General features: G+C 59.1%; 2 protein-coding genes across 2 annotated transcripts; one reads left to right on the top strand and one right to left on the bottom strand.

Moving 5' to 3' along the window:
- The first annotated feature begins 5853 nt into the window (after nt 1–5853).
- CALM3 (calmodulin 3) lies at nt 5854–15210 on the top strand. Its single transcript, XM_070401568.1, has 6 exons — nt 5854–5997; nt 10698–10728; nt 12809–12952; nt 13038–13144; nt 13328–13463; nt 13568–15210. The coding sequence occupies exons 1-6, from the start codon at nt 5995–5997 to the stop codon at nt 13594–13596; spliced, it is 450 nt and encodes a 149-aa protein (XP_070257669.1). The 5' UTR covers nt 5854–5994; the 3' UTR covers nt 13597–15210.
- Nucleotides 15211–22879: 7669 nt separating this feature from the next.
- Nucleotides 22880–25630, bottom strand: PTGIR (prostaglandin I2 receptor). The gene is made up of 2 exons (XM_070401531.1): nt 24363–25630; nt 22880–23414 (listed from the first exon to the last, which is right to left on the bottom strand). Exons 1-2 carry the CDS (start codon nt 25140–25142, stop codon nt 23028–23030), a joined length of 1167 nt encoding a protein of 388 aa, XP_070257632.1. The 5' UTR covers nt 25143–25630; the 3' UTR covers nt 22880–23027.
- Between the last annotated feature and the right edge of the window lie 1414 nt (nt 25631–27044).

Here is a 27044-nt window from a genome sequence, read left to right as displayed (position 1 = left end):
GGAGAGTGGTACAGTGAGAAGAGTAGTACAGTGGGGGGAGTAGTACTGTGGGGGGAGTGGTACAGTGGGGGAGTGGTACAGTGGGGGGAGTGGTACAGTGGGGGAGTGGTACAGTGGGGGAGTAGTACAGTGGGAGAGTGGTACAGTGAGAAGAGTAGTACAGTGGGGGGAGTAGTACTGTGGGGGGAGTGGTACAGTGGGGGGAATAGCACAGTGGGGGGAGTAGTACTGTGGGGGGAGTGGTACAGTGGGGGAGTGGTACAGTGGGGGGAGTGGTACAGTGGGGGAGTGGTACAGTGGGGCGAGTGGTACAGTGAGAAGAGTAGTACAGTGGGGGGAGTGGTACAGTGAGAAGAGTAGTACAGTGGGGGGAGTGGTACAGTGGGGGAGTGGTACAGTGGGGGGAGTGGTACAGTGGGGGAGTGGTACAGTGGGGGGAGTGGTACAGTGGGAGAGTGGTACAGTGGGGAAGTAGTACAGTGGGAGAGTGGTACAGTGGGGGAGTGGTACAGTGGGGGGAGTAGTACTGTGGGGGGAGTAGCACAGTGGGGGGAGTGCTACAGTGGGGGGAGTAGCACTGTGGGGGGAGTGCTACAGTGGGGGGAGTAGTACTGTGGGGGGAGTGGTACAGTGGGGGGAGTGGTACAGTGGGGGGAGTGGTACAGTGGGGGGAGTAGTACAGTGGGAGAGTGGTACAGTGGGGGAGTGGTACAGTGGGGGGAGTGGTACTGTGGGGGGAGTGGTACAGTGGGGGGAGTGGTACAGTGGGGGGAGTAGTACTGTGGGGGGAGTGGTACAGTGGGGGGAGTGGTACAGTGGGGGGAGTGGTACAGTGGGGGGAGTAGTACTGTGGGGGGAGTAGTACAGTGGGAGAGTGGTACAGTGGGAGAGTGGTACAGTGGGGGAGTAGTATAGTGGGGGGAGTGGTACAGTGGGGGGAGTGGTACAGTGGGAGAGTGGTACAGTGGGGGAGTGGTACAGTGGGGGGAGTGGTACAGTGGGGGGAGTGGTACAGTGGGAGGAGTGGTACAGTGGGAGAGTGGTACAGTGGGGGAGTGGTACAGTGGGGGGAGTGGTACAGTGGGGGGAGTGGTACAGTGGGGGGAGTAGTACAGTGGGGGAGTGGTACAGTGGGGGAGTGGTACAGTGGGGGAGTAGTACAGTGGGGGGAGTGGTACAGTGGGGGGAGTGGTACAGTGGGAGAGTGGTACAGTGGGGGAGTGGTACAGTGGGGGGAGTGGTACAGTGGGGGGAGTGGTACAGTGGGGGGAGTAGTACAGTGGGAGAGTGGTACAGTGGGGGAGTGGTACAGTGGGGGAGTAGTATAGTGGGGGGAGTGGTACAGTGGGGGGAGTGGTACAGTGGGAGAGTGGTACAGTGGGGGAGTGGTACAGTGGGGGAGTAGTATAGTGGGGGGAGTGGTACAGTGGGGGGAGTGGTACAGTGGGGGGAGTAGTACAGTGGGAGAGTGGTACAGTGGGGGAGTGGTACAGTGGGGGAGTAGTGTAGTGGGGGGAGTGGTACAGTGGGGGGAGTGGTACAGTGAGAAGAGTAGTACAGTGGGGGGAGTAGTACTGTGAGGGGAGTGGTACAGTGGGGGGAGTAGTACAGTGGGGGGAGTAGTACTGTGGGTGGAGTAGTACAGTGGTGGGAGTAGCACAGTGGGGGGAGTAGTACAGTGGGGGGAGTGGTACAGTGGGGGGAGTAGTACTGTGGGTGGAGTAGTACAGTGGTGGGAGTAGCACAGTGGGCGGAGTAGTACAGTGGGGGGAGTGGTACAGTGGGGGGAGTAGTACTGTGGGTGGAGTAGTACAGTGGTGGGAGTAGCACAGTGGGGGGAGTAGTACAGTGGTGGGAGTAGTACAGTGGGTGGAGTAGTACAGTGGTGGGAGTAGCACAGTGGGGGGAGTAGCACAGTGGAGGGAGTGGTACAGTGGGGGGAGTTGTACTGTGGGTGGAGTAGTACAGTGGTGGGAGTAGCACAGTGGGGGGAGTAGTACAGTGGTGGGAGTAGCACAGTGGGGGGAGTAGTACAGTGGGGGGAGTGGTACAGTGGGGGGAGTAGTACAGTGAAAGAGTGGTACAGTGGGGGGAGTAGTACAGTGGGGGGAGTGGTACAGTGGGGGAGTGGTACAGTGGGGGGAGTGGTACAGTGTGGGGAAGAGTGCAGTGGGGGAGTGGTACAGTGGGGGGAGTGGTACAGTGGGGGGAGTAGCACAGTGGGGGGAGTAGTACAGTGGGGGGAGTAGTACAGTGGGGGGAGTAGTACTGTGGGGGGAGTAGTTCAGTGAGGGGCGGAGTAACCTTACACTGAAGAAGTCTGATAAATACAATGATCAAGGTGAACACTACGGGGATAAGTCACGTTGATGGGATGTACCCTTCATATCCCAATGAGAACGACACTTTATCTCTGTCTTCCCCTGAAAACCATAATCCCAGTCTAATCAGTAGAAAAACATCAGACAGACACCACATGGGAGACATTCTACAACACGTGTGTCAAACTCAAAGGCTAACACGGGCCAAATGAACCAGGTGTAAGTGTATGTGGGGCCGCAAAAAAACAGAAGCTTCAATCTTCATGGAAACATAGGTTTATTTCGATAGAGACGTGCTGAAGACAAAGGGCTGAAACAAATGAGTCATCGTTAACATAAAATGTTGTAATAAAAATTAATATTTTTTCTTGAACATGAACTTACCAGACACTGAATCACTGCACAAATTAATAGGTGTCATGCAAATAAACCTATTTCTCTTGTTCTCCGAAAGCGAAATATTTCCTGCTGCGCACACCGAACAGGTCAGCCCAAGACGAACAACATGGCCATCCGCTGCTAGAATATTCGCTGCTGGTATTAGTGAGAGAAATGGTGCGCCTGCGCATAAGGCGCATAAGGGAAATGAATGCAACGCGATTGGAGTCATCAGTCATTAGCAAACGTCGTTCGCTATTAATAATTATGTATAACAGGATATTGTAAAAATGAAGTTACGAAATTTTTATGAAAACGTTTCTTACCGTTTTGTTGGCTGGGCCGCAAAAATATTCGTTGTGGGCGGAGAGTTTGACACGCTGGCTCCACAAAGCACTTGACCAGCTCTCCTCAGAACCACCAAGGTCAGAAGCCTGAGAGACGGTCAGAGTCCACGGGCCACCAAGGTGACCTGGTAACGAAGTGTCAGGTGACATCCCGGATGTAACCCTGGAACAGAAAAAGGACGTTGGACAAAAACTAAAAAACGGGTGTCGGTTAACAATAATGCCTCAATCACTGGTGGTAACAAATGTACCGTATTCATGTAAAACATCAAGAACAGAGGAAGCCGGGTGTGGGGTATGTGGAAATGCTCTGTTCTATGTTTGCGACTGTTCTGAAACCTAAAGCTATTCTCAAATACGAAGCTTATTTTTAAATCCAGAGGAAAATGGAATACTAAGAACAACACTCACAGGCAATTCAAAAGAAGACGCCGTTTGAACAAAGGCTTGAGGCGAAGGAGGGAAAGGCCAGGTGGCTGTTATGGAGAGAGGATCCAAGAAGAGGAGGTAAGACAAAGGCCCGAGGCCCTAGCCGGCTTGGCTCAGTGGATAGAGCGTCGGCCTGCGGACTGAAGGTTCGCGGGTTTGATTCCTGTCAAGGGCATATGCCTGGGTTGCGGGCTCGATCCCCAGTAGGGGGCGTGCAGGACGCAGCTGATCAATGATTCTCTCTCATCATTGATGTTTCTCTCTCTCTCTCTCTCTCTCTCTCTCTCTCTCTCTCTCCCTTCCTCTCTGAAATCAATAAAAATATATTTTAAAAAAAAAAGACAAAGGCCCGAGGCAGGAACCAGCCACAGGGGCCAAGGAGCAGCAAAGAGGCGGGTGTGGCCGGAACAGAGAGAGCAGGGGGGGGGGGAAAGCGTTAGGAGGTCAGGTTAGAGGAGTAGCGCCCTCGCCAGACGGTGGGGTCTCAACAGGTCGGAGTGTTGGCAATGGTGTCGGTCCAGCTGATAGATAAGAAATGGTATGTTGTCGTTTTAACTGGAACTTCCCTGATGACCACGGGGTTGAGCATGCGTTTACGGGTCATTCCTAAAGCTCAGAAGACCTGAAGTCACTACCAAGACTTTTGCTGGGCTGCAGCCTGGGACAACCCGAGGCCCAGGGAGTCCCCTGTAAGGTCACTGAGATCATCTTCCCACTCGGAAAAGAAGGGTCTTTGGGACGAGCGTCACCGGATTGAGCAGATTGAAATACAGGACTTCAGTTAAATTTGAAATTCAGATGAACAGCAAAAATACGTCTTTCAGGATCAGTGTGTCTTATGCAACTTTTTAAAAAATATTTTTTATTGATTTTTTTACAGAGAGGAAGGGAGAGGGATTGAGAGTTAGAAACATCAATGAGAGAGAAACATCGATCAGCCGCCTCCTGCACACCTCCCACTGGGGATGTGCCCGCAACCAAGGTACATGCCCTTGACCGGAATCGAACCTGGGACCTTTCAGTCCGCAGGCCGACGCTCTATCCACTGAGCCAAACCGGCCAGGGCACGCCATTCCTTCTTTGCTTCTCCCCGGGTCCGCTTCATGCCCCCCTCCGGGGTGAGACCATGGCCACAGAGAGCTCTGGACTGGTCCCTCCGCAGCCTGGCCACCAGCCACAAGCAAAAGGACTCCTGCGCCCAAATTCCAGATGCAAACACTGAGGGAAAGGCTCTCGCGGACTCGAGTGGGACATATGATTGGCCCCGCCTGACTCACTTGCACACCCCTCAGCCAATCACGGCGAGGAGAGGAGGGGCACGTAAGCGAATGGCAGCTCCGGTTCTAAATAAGGAGGGTGGTGTTTCTGAGCTCCTATAAACGAATGGTCTTGGCTAACGTTATCATTAGTTATTTTTCCTCTTATTGCTGGAACCTTGGGACCAGAAATGAGAGATGCAGGTTGGTCTAGACGACAGGAAAGTGGTTGGAAAGTGTGGTCTCCAAAGCCCAGCTAAGCGCAAGCCCCTGCATACAGCAGGCGCCCAATTCATGCTTATTGCATGATCGGCTGAATTAATCTCCTGTTTCTAAAGGCTGTTCTGGGACGGCCCCAGTTTCATAAATCAGGAGCGAAGCGGGGAAAGGGGTCCCACACACCCGTGGAGGGAATCTCGGGGCGCAGACACCTGCCCGCGGAGTGGGACGGGGAGGGGCAGACAAAACCTCGAAGCCCCCTGCACCTCCCAGGGCCCAGTTGGGGGCGGGGTTTAAGGCCACAGCATTTTGGATTGCACCATCTCCCACCTGCTAGAGGGGGGATCCGAGAAGGTCTCAGCACCTTCCACCGGTCGTTTACCACTCTAGCCACAAAGACGATGTATTTGCCTCCCTAGCAGCCACGCAGCTTCACCCTTCACCTCTTTCCGCCTCACCCGCTCCACGCGGCCACACATTGCAGGTTCCACCACCCCCCCCGCCACCACGCAGTGGCTCTTCCCAGTTTGACGCATTGCAGGGAAGGTCGGACCAATCGCCGCTACGCTCTCATTTCCGCCGTGGCCCGGGCCCAATAGCGGCGCGGCTCTCACAGGGACGCCTAACGCGCAGCCCACCGTGCCCCTCCGCCGGGAAGGCGTGGGGAGGGGAACAGGGGGCGGGGCGCGCGGCGACGGAAAGTAGTCCCACGGCGAGTGCGCGCGCGCGCGCGCGGCCGACGGCAAACCCTGGGCCTGTGAGGGGCAGAAGCGGGAGATTCGCGGGGACCCGCGGCGCGGAGCGGAGCGGGGCGCGGAGGGATCTGCGGGAGTCGCAGTGCGGCAGCACGTGGGCCGGGCGGGGCGGGGCCGGGCGAGGCGGGGCGCGCGCGGCGGCCGTTGGGGGACCGTTGGGGCGGGCGGCGGCGCGCGCTGCGGGCAGTGAGTGTGGAGGCGCGGACGCGCGGTGGAGCTCGAGCTGCTGCAGCTGCCGCCGCCGCCGGAGGAACCTTGATCCCCGCGCTCCGGACACCCGGGCCTCGCCATGGTGAGTGAGGAGGGGGCGCTGCGCAGGCAGGGGGCTCTGAGGCGACACCCTCGGAGCAGGACCCCCGAGGAGGACGACTCGACCCGGAATGAGGGACCCCCCGGGCCCCGCGGTCGCCTCCGATCCGCTTTCTGCCTCCCCACCGGGGGCGCCGGAACCCAGAGCGGTATGTTGGGGTTGTCGAGACCCCAAGATGGGCACCTGAGCCCCCCGTCGGAGCATTTGAACCCCGGATGGACCGTTTGGACCCCCCCAAAGGGCTTTTGAGCCCAGGATGAGGCGTTTGGCCTCTGAGATGGGGGAGTTGGACCCCAGGGGGTCGCGATAAGAATCACTGTCCGGGAAGGAGGTTAGGGGGGCCCGGAGAGGGTGCAGGGAGAGGCTGGGCGCCTGGGGAGCTCCCCCAGAAGGCGCGGGGGGAAGGCCGGGCCTGGGTGGGGATGGGGGTGACTTCAGCAGATCAAACCCTGGAGGACGGAGTGGGGGTTCTCCGAGGACCGCCTTGCGGAGGATGGAGGAGGGGGTACAGCTTAGGGGAGGCAGGGCCTGGGGTGGGTGGCAGTGGAGGCTGAAAGATGCTCTTGGGCCCGCGGGGACCGAAAGGGATTGCGGTTGGGGGGAGGGGGGTGATTAAAGGGGGGTGATGGCAAGACCTGCTTGCAGGGCTGGGGCGGCGGGGGGCGGCCAGAAAGGGTCCTGGGGTTACTAGTGGGTTGAGGCTGTTGATCTAGGAAGGGGGGGTCGGGGGTGGGGAGGGAAGGCGTTGGGCTTGGGTCCCAGGAGTCGGAGCTTTCCACGTGAGGGGGGGGGCGGGGGGGCGCGGTGGGAGGAGGAGGAGGAGATGCATGACAGCCCAGGTGGGTCTGGGTTTGCAGGCAGATGTGGCGGCTCCCGGAAGTCTCCCGGGAAAAGCTGGGACAAAGGCGATTGGGTTCTGGGTGGGGAGTGGGCTGCACGGTCGGTGGGGAGGGGGGACCGCAGAGCCCCTCCCCCTCCCCAGGAAGTGGGGGCTGGCGACGGCCCCCATTGCGCACTGAAGCCACATGGAGTGGGGCGGGGGGGGGGGGGGTCAGAGTTGAGGGTGCATCACGTGAACCAGCTTCGGAAGCCAGGGACCTCGCCCCTCGCTCGCCGCCCCTTGCAGACCCGGGGAGCTGCTTGTCCCCGCAGGAGGCTGGTTTCTCGGCTCCAGCTCCGCACCCCTCGCTGGTACCAAATGGCAGTGCAGTGCAGTGCAGTGCGGGTCGCCCGTTCCTGGAGCCCGCGGGCCGGGGGGGCGGGGCGGGGGGGGACCTGCAGAGGCGCCCCTTCCTCCGCCCGCGGCCCCCACGGGGCGCTTCTGTTCATTCACACAGCTGGGCCCCGAGAGAGCCAGCAGGCTGGTTCTCCCCGCTCCCTGCCACCCCCAGCACCCAGCCTCCCCCGGCTCAGCCTCGCACCGGGCAGACCTCCTCCCTGGCCAGGCCCGGAGGCCGGCAGCCGGCCCTGTATCAGGTCTCACAGTTGCTGACACAGACTGGACGGCTCCTGTGGCTGCTCCCCACTTTCCCCAGCAGAACCTGCCGAAGGGGCGCTGAAGCCCTGGCAGGTGCCAAGAGGCCCCCCACCTCCCAAGCTTTGGCCCCAACGAGTTTCTCTTTCCCTTTGTAATCAGCAAGGTTTGGGTGGGACGGTCACCTCCCTGGCCTGGGGCGGACTTTGGCCTGAGAGCGGTGGCTCCTCCTGGGCCGGGTGAGGGGCCCTGGCCTGGTTTCTGATCTCATCTAACCTGCCCTCCGGCACTGCCTGGGGGCTGGGCCAGGCAGCGAGGCCTTACCCTCTTCCCTCCCCCGCCCCACGGTTTTTTCTTGTCCAGCCTCTTGCTGGAGCCCAAGCTGAGGAATAAGGAAGCAGCGACCAGCTGGGTTATTTTGGAGGCAGTTTTGGTAAAAGCTTGAAATCTTCAGTTCTGGGAAGGGAAGCAGCCCCGAGAACGGTGTCCCCCCCCCCCCCCCCCCCCCGGCGACGGTCACTTCTCAGGTGATCGGTTTTCTGGGCAGTAGCCAGGCCTCGTGGTCCGGAGCTCTGACCTGGGACCCTTCCTGCACCCGGCAGGGGAGAGGTCTCCTGGCCTGGAGGGAGCGGCCTGACAGCCACCAGGCAGAGCCACGCCTATTTGCAGCAACCCCGGAGCAGGGTGGCAGTGCCTCCTCTGTGGTGGGGAGTGGCAGGCGCCGGCCTTCGCCTTCTATAACCTGCCCCAGCCCCAGCCCCTGACAGCACTTCCCAGAGAGGGGGAAACTGGAGTTGGGCTGGCTATCCCATCCAGGCCAGGGGAGAGGATGGAAGCAGGTGGCATGGCGGCCTCTTCCCCAGGCTGCCGGTCTTCCTCTCCCCCTCCCCCGGCATTGCCCGGCCTTGGTAACCAGAGCCCATCCTCCCTTCTCACTTTCCCCAGCAGCTTCCTCAGGTGTCAGGATCTAGGGGATCAGCCGGGCTTCTTTCCCCTTCGGAGCCAGGGGAAGAGGGTAGAGCAAGGGGCCCGTGGGCCGGGGCAGTTGAGAACCCAGCAGCCTGAGTCTTTTTTGTTAATCCTCACCTGAGGGTATTTTTTCCATTGCTCTTTCAGAGAGAGTGAAGGGGAGAGAGAGAAAGAAACATCCATGTGAGAGCCCCATCGACTGGTTGCCTCCCTCATGTGCCCCAACTGGGAGTGGGGAGCGAACCCACAGCCCAGGTATGTGCCCTTGACAGGAACTGAACCCGAGACCCTTTGGTCCAAGGGCTGACGCTCTAACCACTAAGCGACCCTAGCCAGGGCCCAAGTTTTTATATGTATTTGGGGGGTTAATCCTCACCCAAAGAGATTTTCCCAGTGATTTTTAGGGAGAGTGGAAGAGAGAGGGAAAGACAGAGAAACATCGGTGTGAGAGAAACACATCGATTGGTTGCCTCCTGCACGAACTCCAACCAGGGCCGAGGCGAGGAGGAACCTGCAACTGAGGTACATGCCCCTGACCAGAATTGAACCTGGGACCCTTTGGTCCGCAGGCCAACACTCTATCCACTGAGCCAAACCAGCTAAGGCAAGTGTCTTTTTTAAGGCAATGCAGAAGTGTCTCCATTTGGCCTCTGAACCTTCCGTTTAGACTTTGGACTTTTCTCGAATGTGCATGTGTGGTACTTTTCCTTCTTCCCCCTCCCTTAGCCATCTTTCCTCTGTCACCATCTCTTTGATTTCCTCTCCTATTCTGTCTATTTGGAGCTTGGCCTCAAATCCTCTTCCCTTAGATTAAAAAAAAAAAAAAAAAGAACATTTAGATGAGTTTAATGGGACCATTTCTTAATATTTAGGATGGGGTCGGGGTTTGGGGGTAGTTTCTAGCTTCCATGGAAGTCTGGAACCTCTCTGTAGCATAATGCAAATGCAATAGTTTGCATCGGTTTGGGGGACCCTCCTGAGAGCCCTGCTGTAGACGTGGAGCCACTTTCTCCTAATGGTGAACGGAAGCCCCGGAGGGGAGCAGTCGGTCTGGACCCCCAGTGGTCTGGGGAAGGTGGTGCCTTCTTGGCACCATTCACAGAAGCCAAGGAAAATGTATCTTTTTGCAAAATGCCTGAATAAAGCTAAATGCTGGGATCAGCCCCCCACCTGAGTCCTCCCACAGCATCGCTGTGCCTGGCTGGCTCCCAGCACACCAGCGCAGGCAGAGCTGTCTTGGCCTCTCCTCTACCCCGCCCCCAACCCCGCATGCAGCAGGAGCTGCCTGCCACCCACTGGCCGCTTCCCAGAGCAGCCAGGCCTGGGAAGGGTTAAAAACTGCAGCGCAGCTGGGGAAGCTGACCTGAGTCTTGCAGCCTCTGCTGCTGCCTGCTGCCTGCTGCAGTCCCCCTCCTCCCCAAAAGGAACAGGGCAGCGTGATGCCCGGTGCCATCCCTGTGTGCCAGGGAGCGGAGCAGCTGCCTCCAGCCTGACCAGGGTTCTTGCAGGCGCTCAGAGCCCCGGTTAGGAGAATGTCTGCCAGTTGGGTGCACTGTGCTTGACTTAGCACCTCCGATCGCTGACACAGAAACCAGCAGAGCCCCACACACTGTCCCGCTGCCCTGCCCAGGGACTGGCCTGTTTCAGTTTGGAGCCTTTAGTTGATTAAGCCTCTAGGGCCGTGGTCGGCAAACTGCGGCTCGAGAACCACATGCGGCTCTTTGGCCCCTTGAGTGTGGCTCTTCCTAAGCCTTAGGAGCACCCTAATTAAGTTAATAACAATGTACCTACCTATATAGTTTAAGTTTAAAAAATTTGGCTCTCAAAAGAAATTTCAATCGTTGTACTGTTGATATTTGGCTCTGTTGACTAATGAGTTTGCCGACCACTGGCCTAGGGCAACTGCTCCCTTCACTCAGCTGGGGCTCCCAGGGCGGCGTTGACACTGAGACGCAGACCTGTGCTGTGCCAGTGAGGAGCGGCGCTTCTCCCGCCCACTGGGTCACAATCCGAAACCCTTGGATCTGGCATCTTATCGGACCTTGGGTTGGGCCAGCCTGGGTGTCCTGCCCACCTGAATCCCCAGGCCCTGGCTCTGCCTCAGCCCCTAACTCTGACGTGCCCCTCCCGTGCCCAGGTGCTCCCATGCCACATAGAGCTGGCCTCACGGGGCGGGGGGCGGGGGGGAACTGTGATGGCCACCAGCCCAGCAGCTGACTTTCTCCTCCTGCTTTTCCAGGCTGACCAGCTGACTGAGGAGCAGATCGCAGGTGAGCGTGCCCCCCACCCCGCATCCTGCCTCAGGAAGGCCTCTGCGTCCCCAGCCACATCTTCCTCCGCCAGGAGTGTCCCCTCCATCACCTGGTGCCATGCCTTGTGCTTGCAGCGTTGCTAACTGGTGTAGAAGACCCCACCCCCACCCCCCATGTGCCAGTAACACCATACCCCACGGTCCTGAGACGGGCACTAACCAGACAACAAAAGCTGCGCCCCCTCCTGGCTGCGAGTCATCCGGGCCTTTTAATCAGTGGCTGCAGGGTGGGCCCAGCTGTCTGTCCCGGCTCCTGCAGGTGGGCTCCCTACCTCCCTGTCCCACGTCAGGACCGCCCAGGAGCTGGCCTGTCCCTCCCACCTCTGCACTCCCCTGCACGCAGCGCTCCCCAGAAACGCGGTCCCCAGTTCTCTGCCTGGGCAGCAGCTTCTCCTCCATCTCCGGTCTCCGTTCACAAGTCACCTTGGAAACAGCCTTCCTTTCCTCCTGTCATGTCACTGGCTACTTCCCTCGTAGCCTCTCCCATTGTCGCACATTATTTTATGATGCTCTTACCTGCTGTGCCTCCGTCGCTGGGTGTGCGTTCCTGGAGCTGGGCTTTGTTCCTATTGGTCCCTGTGGGACCTTCAGTGCCTAGAACCTAGCAGGTGCTCCGTACGTTTTTGTAGGCTAAACAAATGAGCAAAGGCCCGTCACATATCTCCCAGTAACCAAAGAAATCCCTGGGTCCCACCTAATGTTTTTGTATGTGTTCCACCCCCACCCCCCGCCCAAAAGGCCAGAAAAGTCACAGCTGCAGGAACTGTGGTGTGACTGAGTGGGTTTCCGGGTCCTGCTCTACCCGGGCTGAGCTGCCTGAGGACAGAGACCAGCTCCCAGCTTATCTCCGTAGCCACGGGCCAGCACAAAGGCAGGAGAGGGTTCAGAGACTGGGCCCTCGGACTGCAGCTCCCCAACCGCAGCCCGCTGTCCGGCTCACTGGGCTGTGACAAGTACTGGATGCCCTGCTTCTGAGGTGGGAGAAGTGCACTCCTACCCCTTCCCCAGCTTCTTTCTACACTTCAGCCCCAGTGGCTGCCAGAGAACTGCCTTGTTTAGTGATCATGAGTTTGGGGTGCACACCGACCCACTCGAACACGAGGGAGGTGCAGCATCCCCAAGGAGACTTACCGGCTCCCCAGGGCCCAGAGGCTCCCACTGCACCTGACACCCACGCCCCAACTCTCTGACCTTGAGCAGCACAAACACCCCACTCCGCACCCTGTTCCCATTAGCACACTGTCCCCCGCCTCACCCCAGCCCACACCCTCTGGGAATAGGCTGCTGGGCATCTGCTCTCTGCGGGTTTGGGGGTAGAGAGTGCCAGGTGCCAAAACGGGCCCAGTGGGAGGGCCGGCGCCACGTGCTCTCCCGCTCCTGACGCGTCCCCAGCTGTGGCCTTCCCACTCGGTGCCACTCGCTCCTCATCCTCCTGACTTGGCAGCCGTCCCCTTCCTTCCATCCCCCCACCCCCCCACGCACCGTCCGTCAGCTGAGCTCTGCTGCCGGGCACCCCGCACTCCAGCACGCAGCCGCTCACTCGCTCCCCCGGAAGCTGGTAGCACCGGCCCCAGGGAACAGGCTGCCAGTACCAGGCGAGGGACACAGTGCCAACCAAAGGCGTTCTGCAGCTTCCCCTCCCCTGCTGCCCCCTCCCTTTCCCAGCCCGTTGACCTTGGCTGGCAGACTTTAGATGGAGGCTTCTCCTGGCTCTCATCTGCTCCATGACATTGGTCCATCTCATCATTTGAGGGAGGGGCCGAATCCAGGGGCCATGAAGAAATGTGGAATCATCTGAGGACAGTGAGCCCTCTTCCCTCTGTCCTCGCTGGGCTAGGTTGGCACAGAGATCCCTGTGCCTGCGGCGGGCAGGGGCTCAGTAAGAGTTGGCGGAAGGAAGGGGGGGGCTTGGACTGGAACTGAAGTCCGGTTCTGGTGTCTTTCGGAGGGACGCAACCTCAGCCTCCAGGGAGTCAGCATCCCAACGTCAGGGTTCCCCGTGGCCCTCCCGCTCTGACGCGTTTCCTTTCGTCCCCCAGAGTTCAAGGAGGCCTTCTCCCTTTTTGACAAGGATGGAGATGGCACTATCACCACCAAGGAGCTGGGGACCGTGATGAGGTCCCTGGGACAGAACCCCACCGAAGCGGAGCTACAGGACATGATCAACGAGGTGGACGCGGATGGTGAGCCCCACTCCTGACCGCCCGCCCTCCCCCCGAGCACAGGGCCCAGGCCAAGGGTGTTCCCAACGCCTTTCCCGTCTTCCAGGGAACGGGACCATTGACTTCCCGGAGTTCCTGACCATGATGGCCAGAAAGATGAAGGATACCGACAGCGAGGAGGAGATCCGAGAGGCCTTCCGAGTCTTTGACAAGGTGAGAGTGGCCCCGGGACGCGGGCTGAGGGGCAGAGCAGGCGGGGCCACGAGCTGCACAGCACAAGTCCCGCCCCTGCTATACACACACACACACACACACACCCCACCCCACCCCCCACCCCCACCCCGAAGACCTGGTGCCGGCCTCGCGCTCAAAGCCTTTACCTGTGCCCAACGCCAGGACGGCAATGGCTACATTAGTGCGGCAGAACTGCGTCACGTGATGACGAACCTGGGTGAGAAGCTGACCGATGAGGAAGTGGATGAGATGATCAGAGAGGCTGACATCGACGGAGACGGCCAGGTCAATTATGAAGGTGAGCTGGCGCTGGGCTCGGTCTCCGGGGTCCCTCCTGTCAGGGAGGGCCACTCGGCTTGTCCCCACTCCCCTGCTGACCTCTCCCTCCCGCTTTCCTTGCAGAGTTTGTACAGATGATGACCGCAAAGTGAAGGCCCGGGCAGCTGGCAATGCCCGTTCTCTTGATCTCTCTTCTCGCGCTCTCTCTTCAACACTCCCCTGCGTTCCAGTTCTAGCAAACACCAACCGATTGACTGAGAATCTGATAAAGCAACAAAAGATTTGTCCCAAGCTGCATGACTGCTCTTTCTCCTTCCTCCCTGAGTCTCCTTCCCTGCCCCTCATCTCTTCCTTTGCCCTCCCTCTTCCATCGACCTCTGCCAGGGCCTGATGCATTTATAAGATGAACTCCCCGTCCTCCTGGGGAGCCTCCGCCCTCCTCCTCCAGCCCGGGTGGCTCTCCTCTGTTTGGGTTTGTTTCCTTCTGTTTGTCATCTTATTTTGGGTGCTGGGGTGGCTTCCAGTCCTGTCCTGGGACCTGCTAGGGAGGGGACGAGGCCCTCACCCAGGCAGAAGAGCACGCCTTTGTCTGTTGCATGCAACCAGCCCTGTGATCCGTGTGCAAATCCCAGCAGCCTTTGGGACAGTGGTGCTGAGAGAGGCGTCCAGGAGGACTGAGAGGTTGTGGTGTGGATGTGGCTCCGGAGCAGGTTGAGAGGCAAGGGAGACTTGGACGCTGGCATTCTTTACCACTTGAGGGGCCAACTCAGAGACAGGGACGGACCGAGGGGACAGCACTCAGACCCACTGGCTGGTATTCCGAAACCATCTGATTGGCTTTCTGGCACTGGACTGGGTGGGACCGCTCAATTGGCCACTCTGCAAACCGTACCTGCCCAGACCTGCCCGTGTTCCCAACGCGATCGCCAGCTGCTCTGTAAATACCTGGTGCTAACACCCCACGCCCTCCCTCCTGCCGCACCCGCCCGCCCGCATTGAGGTCCCCTCGTGGGAACCGAGGTGGGGATGGTCGCTTTGTAATGTGCTGGTTATACTGTTGTTCTTTTCTTTATACCCCTGAAAACTTTAAATTTTGTCAGAAACCATGCCGGGCTAGCTGAAGGGTGGGGAGAGGGAAGATGCACCCCACCACGCTCTCGAGAAAAAATACCTGCAATAAACAAACCTGTGGGCCAGCTGCCGGGAGGACCAGCAGCCCAGCCAGGGCTCTGCTTCCTGGTCCGCGGCCCCTCCCGCTTCTCCGTGGTGACGTGGCTGCTCCCTCACATGCGCTGCCTCTGCCCTTTCCTGCCTCCCCTGCCCACCCGCCTGCCCCCACACGCCCCAGCGGAGAGCATGATCCGTGACCTCGCTTCTGACTTTCGCCTCTGGGACAAGTAAGTCAATGTGGGCAGTTAGGTCGTCTGGGTTGTTTTTGTTTTGTTTTCCCTTTTTCTGTTCGTTTCATCTGCCCCTGCCCCCAGGTCGATCACGTGGCTTTTTCTGGGACCTGCCCAGCTTTGAGAATCTTCTCACCCACCCTCTGACACCCAGCCTCGGGGGGACGGGAGGGGAGGGACGGGGATAGCGGGAGACCCGGCCAAGAGCTGAGGGAAAGGGCAGGTAGGCGTGAAGCTGTGGACATTTCGGAGTGTTTGGGTTTTGGTTTTGTTTTGTTTTTTTAAACCGGGCAATATTGTGTTCAGTTCAAGCTGTGAAGAAAAATATATATCAATGTTTTCCAATAAAATACAGTGACTACCTGATTGGCTCTGGCCCTCATCTTGGTTTCTGGGCCTGGGGCCCCGCACCCCTGGCCTGGTCCCTGCAGCCACGGAGGGACCTCCGAGTCGGAGTTCGGATCCCAGCTAGGTCGATGGCAGCCTTGAGTGATGGCCACAGGCCAGCACAAGGTGGACACCTGGGCCAGAGGCCAGCCCCACCCTTGGGGCGGGGGACATGGGACATCAGGCTGCAAGACAAGAACTGAGGAGTGTCAGACCCAGACGGGCGGTTCTCTGGTCCTCCGGGGAAGGGGTGGCGTTCACTGAGGGCGCCGATGGCGGGCAGGAGCCTGAGTGTGCTCAGTGGTCCTGAGCTGGAGAGGACACAGAGCAACGGCAAACTACAGACAGCTCAGCATCCCTGAGGGAAGCAGGACGGAGAAAGAGCTGCGCCCCAGCCAGTGTGGCTCAGTGCGTAGGGCGGACTAAAGGGTCCCAGGTTCGATTCCTGGTCAGGGCACATGCCCAGGTTGCGAGCTCAATCCCCAGTGGTGGGCATGCAGGAGGCAGCCGATCAATGATTCTCTCATCATCGATGTTTTCATCTTCCTTTCTCTCTGAAATCAAAAATATTTTTTACCCAAAAAAAGGCCTGCAGTCCAGCCATGCTCTCCGGGAGGGATGTAACAGATTCTCCGGGGCTTTTCCTAAATACATGCACCCTGCCTCCTGCAAATCCTGCCGCTCCTGCTCACACTAGACCACAGGCTGGGCAGGAGGCAAGCGGAGGTGGAGTTGAGTGGTTAAGGGACTCCCTTCTGCTCATCTCCGCCTGGCCTTGGGAGAATGGGGAAGCCTGCAGGGCCCAACCTCAAGGGCTTCCTGGTGTGGGCCAGTCACCAGGGCCCCAGCTGCTTAAACCCTTTTTAAGTGTTTTTTAATATATTTTTATTCATTTCAGAGAGGAAGGGAGAGAGATAGAAACATCAATGAGAGAATTATTGATCAGCCACCTGCACGCCCCATGCTGGGGATCGAGCCCACAACCCGTGCATGTGCCCTGATCAGGAACGGAACCCTGACCTCCTGGTTCATAGGCTGATGTTCAAACACTGAACCACACTGGCTGGGCAGCCAGCCGGTTTTCGAGTAAATGGTCATTTAAAACAAAGATGGCTTCGGGCAGGCCAGCGACAGCCAGTGGGAAGGGTGGGGTCACCGTGTGGGTCTGAGATGGGAGCTGCCTTCTTAGCAGCCAGACCTGTGGGAAAGTCTGGCCTAGCCGTTGAGGGAAGGTAGGCTTTGGTGACCCACAGAACTGGGCTCGAGGCCCGTGAGTGCATGCTCACTAGCCGTGGGCCACTTCTGCCACCTCCTACCTGATAACCTTGGAGCAGTGACTTCACTTCTCTGGCCTCAGTTTACAAAATGAAGAATAGCCCTGGCTGGTTTGGCTCAGTGGATAGAGCATCAGCCTGCGGACTGAGGGGTCCTGGGTTCAATTCTGGTCAAAGGTATGTGACCGGGTTGTGGGTTCAATCCCCAGTAGGGGGTGTGCAGGAGGCAACCAATCAATGATTCTCACTAATGTTTCTCTCTCTCTCTCCCTCTCCCTTCCTCTCTGAAATCAATACAAATATATTTTTTAAATAGCCACCTAAAAAAACACAAAAATCCACCTCAGGCCTAGACAGTTTGGCTCAGTGGATAGAGTCAGCCCTCAGACTGAGGGATTGGGTTCGATTGTGCTCAAGGGCACGTACCTTGGTTGCAGGCTCGATTCCTTTCCGTGGTTGGGGCTCGTGTGGGAGGCAACCAATCAATGTGTCTTTCACCACATCAGTGTTTCTCTGTCTCTCCCCCTCCTACTTTCTAAAAGTCAGTGGGAAAATATACTCTGCTGAGGATTAACAAAATTTTATATATATATATATATATACACACACACACACACACACACACCACAGAGGGTTGTGCAAACACTTTATAGATATCTCATTTCTCACCCAGGCCAGATTGAATCCCAATAAAACAATGCGGTGGGCATATAGGCCTGAGGTAGTCATGGAGATCTGGCAGTGAGGAGTGAGGGCCCAGGCAGGTGAAGGCTCTTGCACCGCACTTCTTGGAAATGGCTGAGCTGGGTCTCAAAACCCCAGATCCTTCAGATCCCAATGCCCACGCTCCCACCCGCCGCCTCCCGATGCCCACACGTCTCTACTGCCTATCATTTCCCCCCTTGGGTCCTGTGTTTTGAGAAACTTTTACTTCCAGGCAGGCCATGCTATTAAATAATCATGACTTCCTTCTCCCATTCTTTATTAATCAAAGGCAGACGGCACTCGGAGCTTCTAATGGGCTCAGGGAGCTGACTCGAGCCCAAAGCAGAGATGCAAGGGGAACCGTTCCCAGTTCAGGCCCACAGACCTGTGGGACCAGCCCACAGCCTGTCCTGACAATGTCACTAGATGAGGGGACACAAGGAGAGGCCTAACCAGTGCCCACGTGAGGGAAGGCAGGTTTCGCTCACCCTGAGGGTAGTGGCTCTGGGGCCACTTCTAAATGTCATTCCCAGTGTGACCAGCAGGTGGGGCAGTGACTGCAGAGTCCCCCTGAGCTGCAACTCCGGCAGGCAGGGGCCAGGGTGTGTTGCGTGTTGTGCTTAAGTCCCATCACTGGGGCCCCGTCTGTGGGCTAAGAACACAATGAGTAAAGAAATGACCTTAAAAGTGAATGAAGTCCCCAAGGGAGAGGGTTCTATTCCTGGTGTGTCACTTCCTGACCTCCCAGCCCAGACGAGGCACCTCGAGTATGTTCTCAGGGATCCACGCACTGTGCTCTCTCAGCACATGTCTCAGCTTGTACTTTTGTATTTTTGCTGCTTGTGAGTATTAAATGGTCATCCCACTGATCATGAGCGAGGGAGGACCAAGGCCGTGTCAGCCACTGCTACACTCCCAGCAAGCACATGCAGCCTCGGGCCCAGAGCAGGCTCAAGGGAATTTCTATAGAGTCAGTGGATGAATGGAGGCATTAGCCCGCCAATGTGGCTCAGTGGGCTGGCACTGCTCCATGAACCAAGAGATCACTGCTTTGATTCCCAGTCAGGGTACATGATCAGGTTCCAGGCTTGATTCCCAGTAGGGGGCTTGCAAGAAGCAGTCAATCCATGTTTCTATCTCCCTCTCCCTTCATCTCTCTAAAAAAAATCATTAAAACATTTTTTTAAAAAAGAAGGAAGGCCAATGTCAGAGCTGTGATCACAACAGAAACCCTCCTCTCAGCTCACTTTCTTCCAATCCTCGTGTGTCCACTCAGCCATCCCCTCCGAGAAGCCCTCCCTGATGTCCCCCAGGAGGGCAGGGCAGGGCAGGGCTGTCTATCACTGCCATGTCCCCAGCATCAGGGAAGAGACCTCCACGAGAGCCTGCTGAGTGAGCAAGTGTCTGGCCAGGCAGGCTGCAGCGAGAGCCACCCTGGAGCCCGAAAGTGCCTGAGAGCCGTGGTGAAGTCTTCAAGGAGGAGGGAGGAGTGTAAGCAGGACCTTGAAGGGCCTGGTGCTTTCAACGGATGGGGAAGGGGAAACACTGTTCCAGGAAGGATGAGCTCAATAAGCAAAGAGCTGGAGGCCTGAAAGGTCACGGGCTCTTCGGGGAAACCTCGGCTGTCTGCTGTGGCTGAGCAGAGTGAGTGGGAGTTGGCCCTTGGCCTCCAGGCCGTGGGAGCCCTTGAACCTGGCAAGTAAGGGAGTGACCGCTCAGACACAGAACCTTCTGGACGGGCCTTGGCAGCTAGCAGAGGCTCCGTGGACAGTGCGGTCAGGACGCCAGCTGAGGGACAAACCATCCCTGAGGGCCAGCAGTGGCCGGGGTGGGAGTTGTTTGAAACCCCTGACCTGGCAGACAGTGTAAGCATCCAGTGTAGACATCTAGGCCAGAGGTGGTGGGTGGTGTCGAGGAGGGGAGGACTCTGATGTTAGGCCGGTGATAAGAGCCAGCAGGAAATTGCCTTCAATGCCTCATCCTCCCCTCTCCTCAAACCGCATCTGAAAACTGGGCGTGGTAATAGCATCGCATCAGGCCAGGAGGCTGTGGGTCCCATGCCCAGCCCTACTCTGGCCTTTATTTTTATTAAATGTACTAGAGGCCTGATGGGGAAGTTTGTGCATGGGTAGGGTTCCTGGGCCTGGCCGGCGATCAGGGCCAATCTGTGGGGCTACCAGCTCCCCACTGGCACCCGCCTTGGCTGGCCTGGGGCCTGCAGGCTGGGGCAGCTTCTGCATTGAGCATCTGCCCCCTGGTGATCAGTTCATGTCATAGCGACTGGTCATTCCACCCATCATTCTGCCGTTCGGTCGATTTGCATATTAGGCTTTTATTATATAGGACTAGGGGCCCAGTGCACAAATTCGTGCACCTTGAAAGGAACTATGGGCTGCGAGGCTGCAGTGGGCACAGGGGCGGGTCTAGGCCCATCCTCCGCACCCCCGCCCGGCCCCTCCCACCACGACCCTGGTCCCCTGTCTGCCAGCAGCCCTACTCCTGCCTCCACCGATCCTACACGCTCAGGCACTGGCCCCAATCCCTGGGCACCATCAATGGATGCAAGTGGGGCTGGCGCCCTCAGTGGGTGCGAGCGGCGGCTGCTGCCCTGATCACCCCTCAGGAGCAGGGGTAGGTGGAGAAGCCCTCAGGGCAATCGGGGCCTGCAGCCACTGCTTGCACCCGCTGATGGTGCCGCACAATCAGGACTGGCACCAGGTACTGGCAGCAGGTGCAAGCAGCGGCTCCAGTGCCAGCTGCAGGTTCAAGCACTGGCTGCTAGCCCTGATCACCCCTCAGGAGCAGGGAGAGGTGGAGAAGCCCTGAGGGGCGATTGGGGCTGGCAGCTGCCGACAGCGCCAAGTGATTGGGGCCGGTGCCAGGCACCAGCAGCGGGTGCAAGCGCCAGGCAGGATCACGGTGCATGGGAGCAAAGAATTTTCAGTAACCACCAGAGGCTCACCCCAATGACAGTGACGGGCACCCCGCCTTGGTCTGGCGCCCTCGCTCACCTGCTCCACCATCCCACCGTGGCCAATGCCCGCCATGTTCCGTGCACACCCCCGGTGGTCAGCACACATCATAGCAACTGGTTGTTCGGTTATTCAGTTGTTCCGCTGTTCATTCTATTTGCATATTAGTCTCTTATTATATAGGATTTTATTTGATTTCAGACAGGGAGGGAGAGAGAGATAGAAGCATCAATGATGAGAGAGAATCAATGATGAGAGAGAATCATGGATCGGCTGCCTCCTGCACACCCCACACTAGGGATCAAACCTGCAATCTGGGCATGTGCCCTGACCAGGAATTGAACTGACCTCCAGGTTCATAGGTCGATGCTCAACCACTGAGCCACACCAGCCACCCTAAGGACGGATGGAAAGCACTGACCCACCTTCAGGGTGGCACACAGACTGGAGGGACCCAGGATGGCAGGCCCCTCTCTCCACTCCCGCCCTCTTCAGCCCCTCCACCCTACCCCTTCTCCACCCTCCAGGGGTCCCTATGGGTCAGTCCCCACTGAGTCTGAGCCATGGTTGGTGACAAAGACTGGACCGCACCAGAAGTTTCTTCACCTGTTTTTTGTACAATTCAACTTTATTATGAAACTCAACATCCTATATAATAAAAGGCTAATATGCAAATTGACTGAACAGCAGAACGACCGGTTGCTATTATGTGCACTGACCACCAGGGGGCAGATACTCAACTCAGGATCTGCCCCCTGGTGGTCAGTGTGCCCCCACAGGGGGAGTGCCGCTCAGCCAGAAGCTGGGCTCATGGCTGGCAAGTTCAGCAGGGGTGGTGGGAGCCTCTCCTGCCTCCGTGGCAGCGCTAAGGATGTCCAACTGCCGGCTTAGGCCCGCTCCCCACGCCTGGGGATCGGACATCCCCTGAGGGCTTCCAGACTGCGAGAGGGCACAGGCCGGGCTGAAGGACCACCCCCCAAGTGCACAAATTTTGTGCACCAGGCCTCTAGCATATTATATATATTACTTTGTCGAGACTGCAATAAAAATTCTACACACTCAATTTTTTCATTACATGGTTTTTTTTTATTGTGGTAAAGTATTCATAACGTAAAACTTATCATTTTTACCATTTTAAAGTGTACAGTTCAGAGATATTGGTACATTCACCATGTTATGCAACCACAACTCTCTAGTTCCAGAACATTTTCGTCACCCCAAAAGGAAACCCCAAACCCGTAAAGCAGCCATCGTGACCTATGTTTAACTCTCCCAGACACCCTTGTTCTTCAATATGATTAGAAACACAGTGACGGAAGAGAAATGTCAAAACAAGGGAGCAAGCATTGCTTTGCTGTCAAACCACATTTGCCCAGAGAGCCAAAGCCCACACCCACAATGCCAACAGCAACAACAGGAACGCTTCCTGTCGCTCCATTACAGGCCCTGTGCGCACTGCTTCTCAAGGGGGGACCGATTCGTCCTCAGCACAACCCTTAAGCGAAGTACTGGGTTATGGTCACCTACGCAAAAGGAAGCCAAGGTACCCAGAGGCAAAGTCACCGCCCGACCAGGGAGCTGGGCTCCAGAGATAGACCAGCTCCGCCGCCGCCGGCTGGGCTTCTTCTTGCTGTGTGGCCTGCGGCTGCTTAACTGCCCCCTCTGGGCCTGGATTCTGGTCCCTGTGAAAGGCTCTAATAGCGGGCGGGAGTGAAAGCGTACGGCTCACACGGAGGAGGACTCGCTGAGGTTAGCTGCTATCGAAGGCTCTTGCCTTGCCTACCCCACCCTTCCCCAGGTTCGGAGCAAGAGAGAAAGGGGGACGGAAGGGGGCCGGGATCCGGGAGTGGGGAGGCGCTTTCCCATTAACCCCACCACCACCCTAAGCACACGTCCTTTCAACTTTTCAGCCCACTGGCTCACTCCCGGCCACCCATGATTCTGGGCCGCTCTGAGGGCAGGCGTTGGCAACAAGAAAGGGCAGGGGTGGGAGTCTGGAGATCTCCCAGCAGAGTCCAGGGTGGGGCAGAGCCTGTCCGTGTCCCCAGCACCCGGCAGAGTCAGGGCCCAGTATTTGTTGAATGAAGAATGAATGAAGAATGAATGAATGAATGAATGACATTTTTGTGAGGCTCTAAGGACACGTCAGGCTATGTCTGGAGGCAGCTATTTAGTTGGGGGCAGGCACGGGACTTAGGTCTGCGTTCTTGGGCCGTCCATCCCTGGGATTCACACCCCACACCCATGCCCCCACAGTCCAAGTCTTATAACTACTAAGCCACACCAAGGTTCCCAGGCACGCGCCCAGCAGCGTCACCCACATCAGCATCTCCCCTTCCTCCTGCCTCTCCTGGGGGATGGCGGAGCTCCGAGTTAGGTGGGGAATGAGAATCAGAAGTGAGGGGAGGCAGAGAGGGCGTGGCTCTGGGTGGGAGAGGGCAGGACCACCCCCGGGGCTGGGGGCACCCCGAATGAATGGGGATCGGCAGGAACACTGACCCTAACAGACTCGGTGCACAGGAGCGCTGGGAACTTTTCTAAATATTTAAACAGTGAGATGGATGGGCGGCCGGGACCAAACCCGGCCAGCCAATCGGTCATTTTGAGAGAACTGCTCTTGTGCTCCCTGTCTCCCTCCCTCTCCTCCCAGAGCTGGTGCGGCCACCCTGGAGGAGCATAGCAGCTGATCGCCCCCCCCCCCTCCCGTTTCAGGGGTCAAGGCCCTGGCAGGCTAGGGCTCCAGGGTTCATCGCTCTGCTTGTCCACTGGCAGCCGCGGGCCTTCCCCTGATTGTCCGGCTCCTGTCCCAGGAGACGGGGCAGGAGATCACCGGATGCCCGAGATGTCAGCAGAGCGAGCAGGCTGCCGTGGACTCCACTTTGGACAGCGTTCCCACGGCGCTGCCCGGCCGCTGGCCCGGAGGCAGGCGTGCCCCCTGCACCTCGCCCCAGGCTGGCAAAGGCACCCAGTTCCCCTCCTTCCCCCCAAGAGTGGCGGAGGCCCTGGGGTCCTTCCCCCTGGAGGCCGGCTGAGAGAGGGGGTGCTGGGAGTGGCCGCGGGCAGGCCAGGGGCAGAGGCAGCAGAGCCAGAGCTTGAGACGCTGGAAGACGGCCTTGCGGAACAGGATGAAGACCCAGGGGTCCAGGATGGGGTTGAAGGCATTGAAACGGAAGGCGAGGAGGTCCCCCATCTCGCTGCTGTCCGGGGCGATGGCCTGAGTGAAGCCGCGGATCTGAGGGCGGGCGAGGGTATCAGAAAGTACCCACCTGCCACCCAGCCAGCCTCACCCGCCTCCACCCACTCGCTCGCCCAGGGAGTAGGAGGGAGGAGTGGCCTGGCAGAGGGGAAGGAAATAAGATAAAAACTAAGAAATGGACGCATCCGGGGAGCCGAGAGATAGAGAGCCCCAGGAAACAGCCAGCAGAGGCCTAGAGGGAGAGAGATGGGCTGTGTGGGCGGCCCGGCTGCGCCTGTGTGTGTGTGTGTGTGTGTGTGTCCCTGCGTCATTCCGTAAACCCCCTAAAGTTTTGATGATTCTCCAATTTAGCTCAGCCTTGAATTCTACAGAAAGAGCAGGAGGCCCAGAGTACAGATGGGGTGACCAGGTGCCACAGACGGGGTCTGTCCTGCTTCCACCCGGGAGAGGCTGAGCGGGCATGGAGGAAGGGGGGCGAGTTTACGGCAGATAGAGGGTGGCAGGGGGGGGGGGGGCGGGGAGGGGGGCGGGAGCCTAGGTGTCTGGCGCCTAGGTGTCTCACACTCTGGAACCAAAGGAGCCTGAGGTCCAGACCCGACCGTGCCACCGTGGGCGAGAGCCATTGCCCCTCCCGTGTAAAATGGTGACAAGCAGGAACTCAGGCCTGTTTCGTGTAAATGCTTGTGGAGTTGTCAACCCCAGAGCAATGCTCCATGAATGGGGGCCTTATCTTCACTAGGGCCGGGGGAGGTCGGGGGGCCTCTGATGTGTGGGGACAGGAGAACTGGAAAGGGGGGGCGGTCCCAGGGGTCAGGAGGAGGCCAGTGGAGCAGCAGCCGGCGGGAGAGACTTCTCCAGGGAGCCGGGAGTTGTTTGACAGATGCCCAAGTGTCCCCCTCCGCGAAATGGGCACAAACAACGGAGGCCAGAGCTGGGCGCCGCCGCCCCCCACCCCGCACCCGCCCCGGCTGCCCAGGGACTCACCGTGAGAGGCAGGGAGCACACGGCCATGATGCCCGTCATGAGGCCCAGCAGGATCAGGTGGTCCACCTCGTCCTCGCGGGCCCGCGCCCCCGGGCCCGGGGCCAGCGCGCCCTGGTGGCGCCTCTGCTGGCGGTACATGCGGCAGAGGCTGAGGGTGACCGAGCCGTTGCACAGGACGATGGCGGCCACCAGCAGGGCCACGAGGCTGGCGTAGGCCAGGGAGTAGGCGCAGCCGCCCAGCTCGGGGGCGCGCAGGCGGATGAAGCACCAGCTGCCCGGGCAGTACTGCTGGTGCTGGCCCAGGCCCAGCAGGGGCAGCGAGCAGAAGAGGGTGCAGAAGGCGTAGACGGCGGGCAGCGCCAGGCGGGCGCAGCGGGCCCCGTCCAGCTGGGCGTACAGGTAGGGGTGGCTGAGCGCCAGGCAGCGCTCCACGGCCATGGCGCAGAGGATGAGCGTGGAGGCCAGGCCGAAGAAGGTCATGGCGAAGGCGAAGGCGTCGCACAGCACCGGCTGGCCGCGGGCCAGGCCCAGCAGCGAGCTGTTGCGGGCGTAGGCCACGAACACCGCGGGGCTCAGGAAACACGTGCCCAGCAGGTCGGTGACGGCCAGCCCGGTGACCAGCACGGCGAAGGCCGAGGGGCGTGACCGTGACCGCCGCCGCACCCCCAAGATGCCCAGCGCCAGCCCGTTGCCCACCACGCCGGCCACGAACATGAGGGTGCTGGTGGCCGGGCCCACCGAGTCCCGCACATACGTGAGGTTCCGGCAGGAGTCTGCCATCCTGGCCAGCGCCGGCCGCCTGGGCTGCAGGCCCCCGAGGGAGGGAGGGAGGCGGGAGCCGGAGCAGCCACTCAGCAACCCTCGGCCTGCCTCCCCATGGGCGTCCCCGCAGCGGGGTCTCCCAGGCACCCCCAGTCTTCCTTGTGGGTCCGGCTGTCTTTGCTCTATCTTCTCAGTCCCCCTCTCTCTCTCTGTCTCTCTGTATCTCTCTCTCCCCCCCTCTCCTGTCTCTTTCCTTCTCTATCTCTGTTTCCTCTTTTCCTCCCCTCTTTCCCTCTGTCTCTCTGTCCCTCTGTGTCTTACTGTCTGTCTCTGTCCCCTCCCTTACCCACACCCTCTGCCTCTCCTTCCGTCTCTCTCTACCCCCCACTGCTCTCTACCCCCTTCTCTGCATTTCTGCTCTCGCCGCCCCTCCTCACCGCACCTCTGCCGGCTCTCTCTGTCCCTCTGTCCCCTCACTCGGGCCTGGGATCGCTGTCCGTGAGGTCTCCGTGTGTCAGCTTCTCCCTACTGCCCTCCCTCCCCTCTCCCTCCCTCCTCGTGGTGCCTGCTCGCCCCAGCTTTTTTCATTTCCTCTCGCTGCCCCGCCTTCCCTCCCCCTGCTTTCTCCAGAGGCCCCCTGGGCTCCCTCCCTCCCGCCCTGGCTTGCTCCCTCTGTCCCATCTGCCCAGCACATCCATCTCCCGCCCTGCCCCCCTCCCCGGGTCCTCTCCTGGTCCCATCGCCGAGCCACCTGCCACCGCTGCCCCAGGTCGCTGCCCTCCTCCCTTCCCCAGCACCTCCCAGGGACCTGGGCGGGAATCCCTGAGTCGTGACACATGCAGTTTGGACTCACCCGGGACCAGGACGGGCCCTGAGGGGCACAGCTGGCCAGTGCACAAGGCTGACTGGGGTGGCCCCTGGGATCTATTCTGGGCTCCGGGGTTAGGACACTGCCCAGGATTGAGAAATGACCAGGAAATTCCTCCCCGATGCAGTGTTTTCCAGGCACTTCTGAGATCTCTGTTCCCTGGACACAACTCATTCGCTCCCTCCAGAAGGAGCCGAGAAAAAACGCAGGTCCGCGGAGCTGGTCCTCAGGCTGGGCTCCCGCTCCCGCCCGGAGCCCCGGGAAGTGGAGATGGGATGCCTCCTGCCCTCCTTCCAGCTTCTCACCCGAGCGCTGCCGGGCCCCAGGCCGAGCTCTGGCGACCTTGACCTCCAGGGACAACATTTCGGCCACAGACAGCCGCCCAAGGCTCCAACTTGCTGTCACACTGATCGCTCCGCCCCTCCACAAACTCAGCCCAGCTGCTGCCACCGGGTCCAGGTGCTCCCCTTCCTGTGTCCCAGCAGCTCAGCAGCCACCTGTCCTGCTCCCACTGAGCTGGCGCTCCCAGGCCGCCTCCCGCCCACAGGGCCAGACGGGACCTGGGAGACCCTCTCAGACACCCCTCATCCTTCAGGGGGCAGTTTCAGGACAGAGATTACTAACTCGGGGTCTCACTCCATTTGTCTTGAGTTTCTGTCCCAATGTGACCACCTCCGTGCTTTGTGATGGTCTGGGGCAAGGATGGGAGCCGGTGTACCTCAGTTTCCCCATCTGTACAATGGGTGACAGCAGCTTCTTGGCCTGGTGGCCCACCTGGGCCCATCCCAGAGCCTCTGTAACAAGGAGGGAGCCTGTGCGGTGTGTCCATCCCAGGCCAGGAGACGCCCCTGGCTTCGGGGCTGCAGGCTTCCCCTCTGGTCCATTGTCCCCCGATAACCGTGCTCCCTATCGCCGTGCCCAGCTGGCACCCCCAGCTTCCTGCAGGATGGCTGCCCCAACCCCAGCCACACCAGGGCCTGCAGGAGCCACCACACAGCTCTGCCCTTGGGGTGCCTGTGTGTGCGGAATCAGACCTCCCGGCCATGTGGTCC

Source organism: Myotis yumanensis, unplaced genomic scaffold (genome assembly GCF_028538775.1).
Source record: "Myotis yumanensis isolate MYYU_CA2020_CCGP unplaced genomic scaffold, mMyoYum1.0.hap1 SCAF_23, whole genome shotgun sequence".
Taxonomy (NCBI): Eukaryota; Metazoa; Chordata; class Mammalia; order Chiroptera; family Vespertilionidae; genus Myotis; species Myotis yumanensis.
The sequence above is the reverse complement of the archived record's forward strand: the minus strand, read 5'-3'. Positions and strand labels throughout refer to the sequence as shown.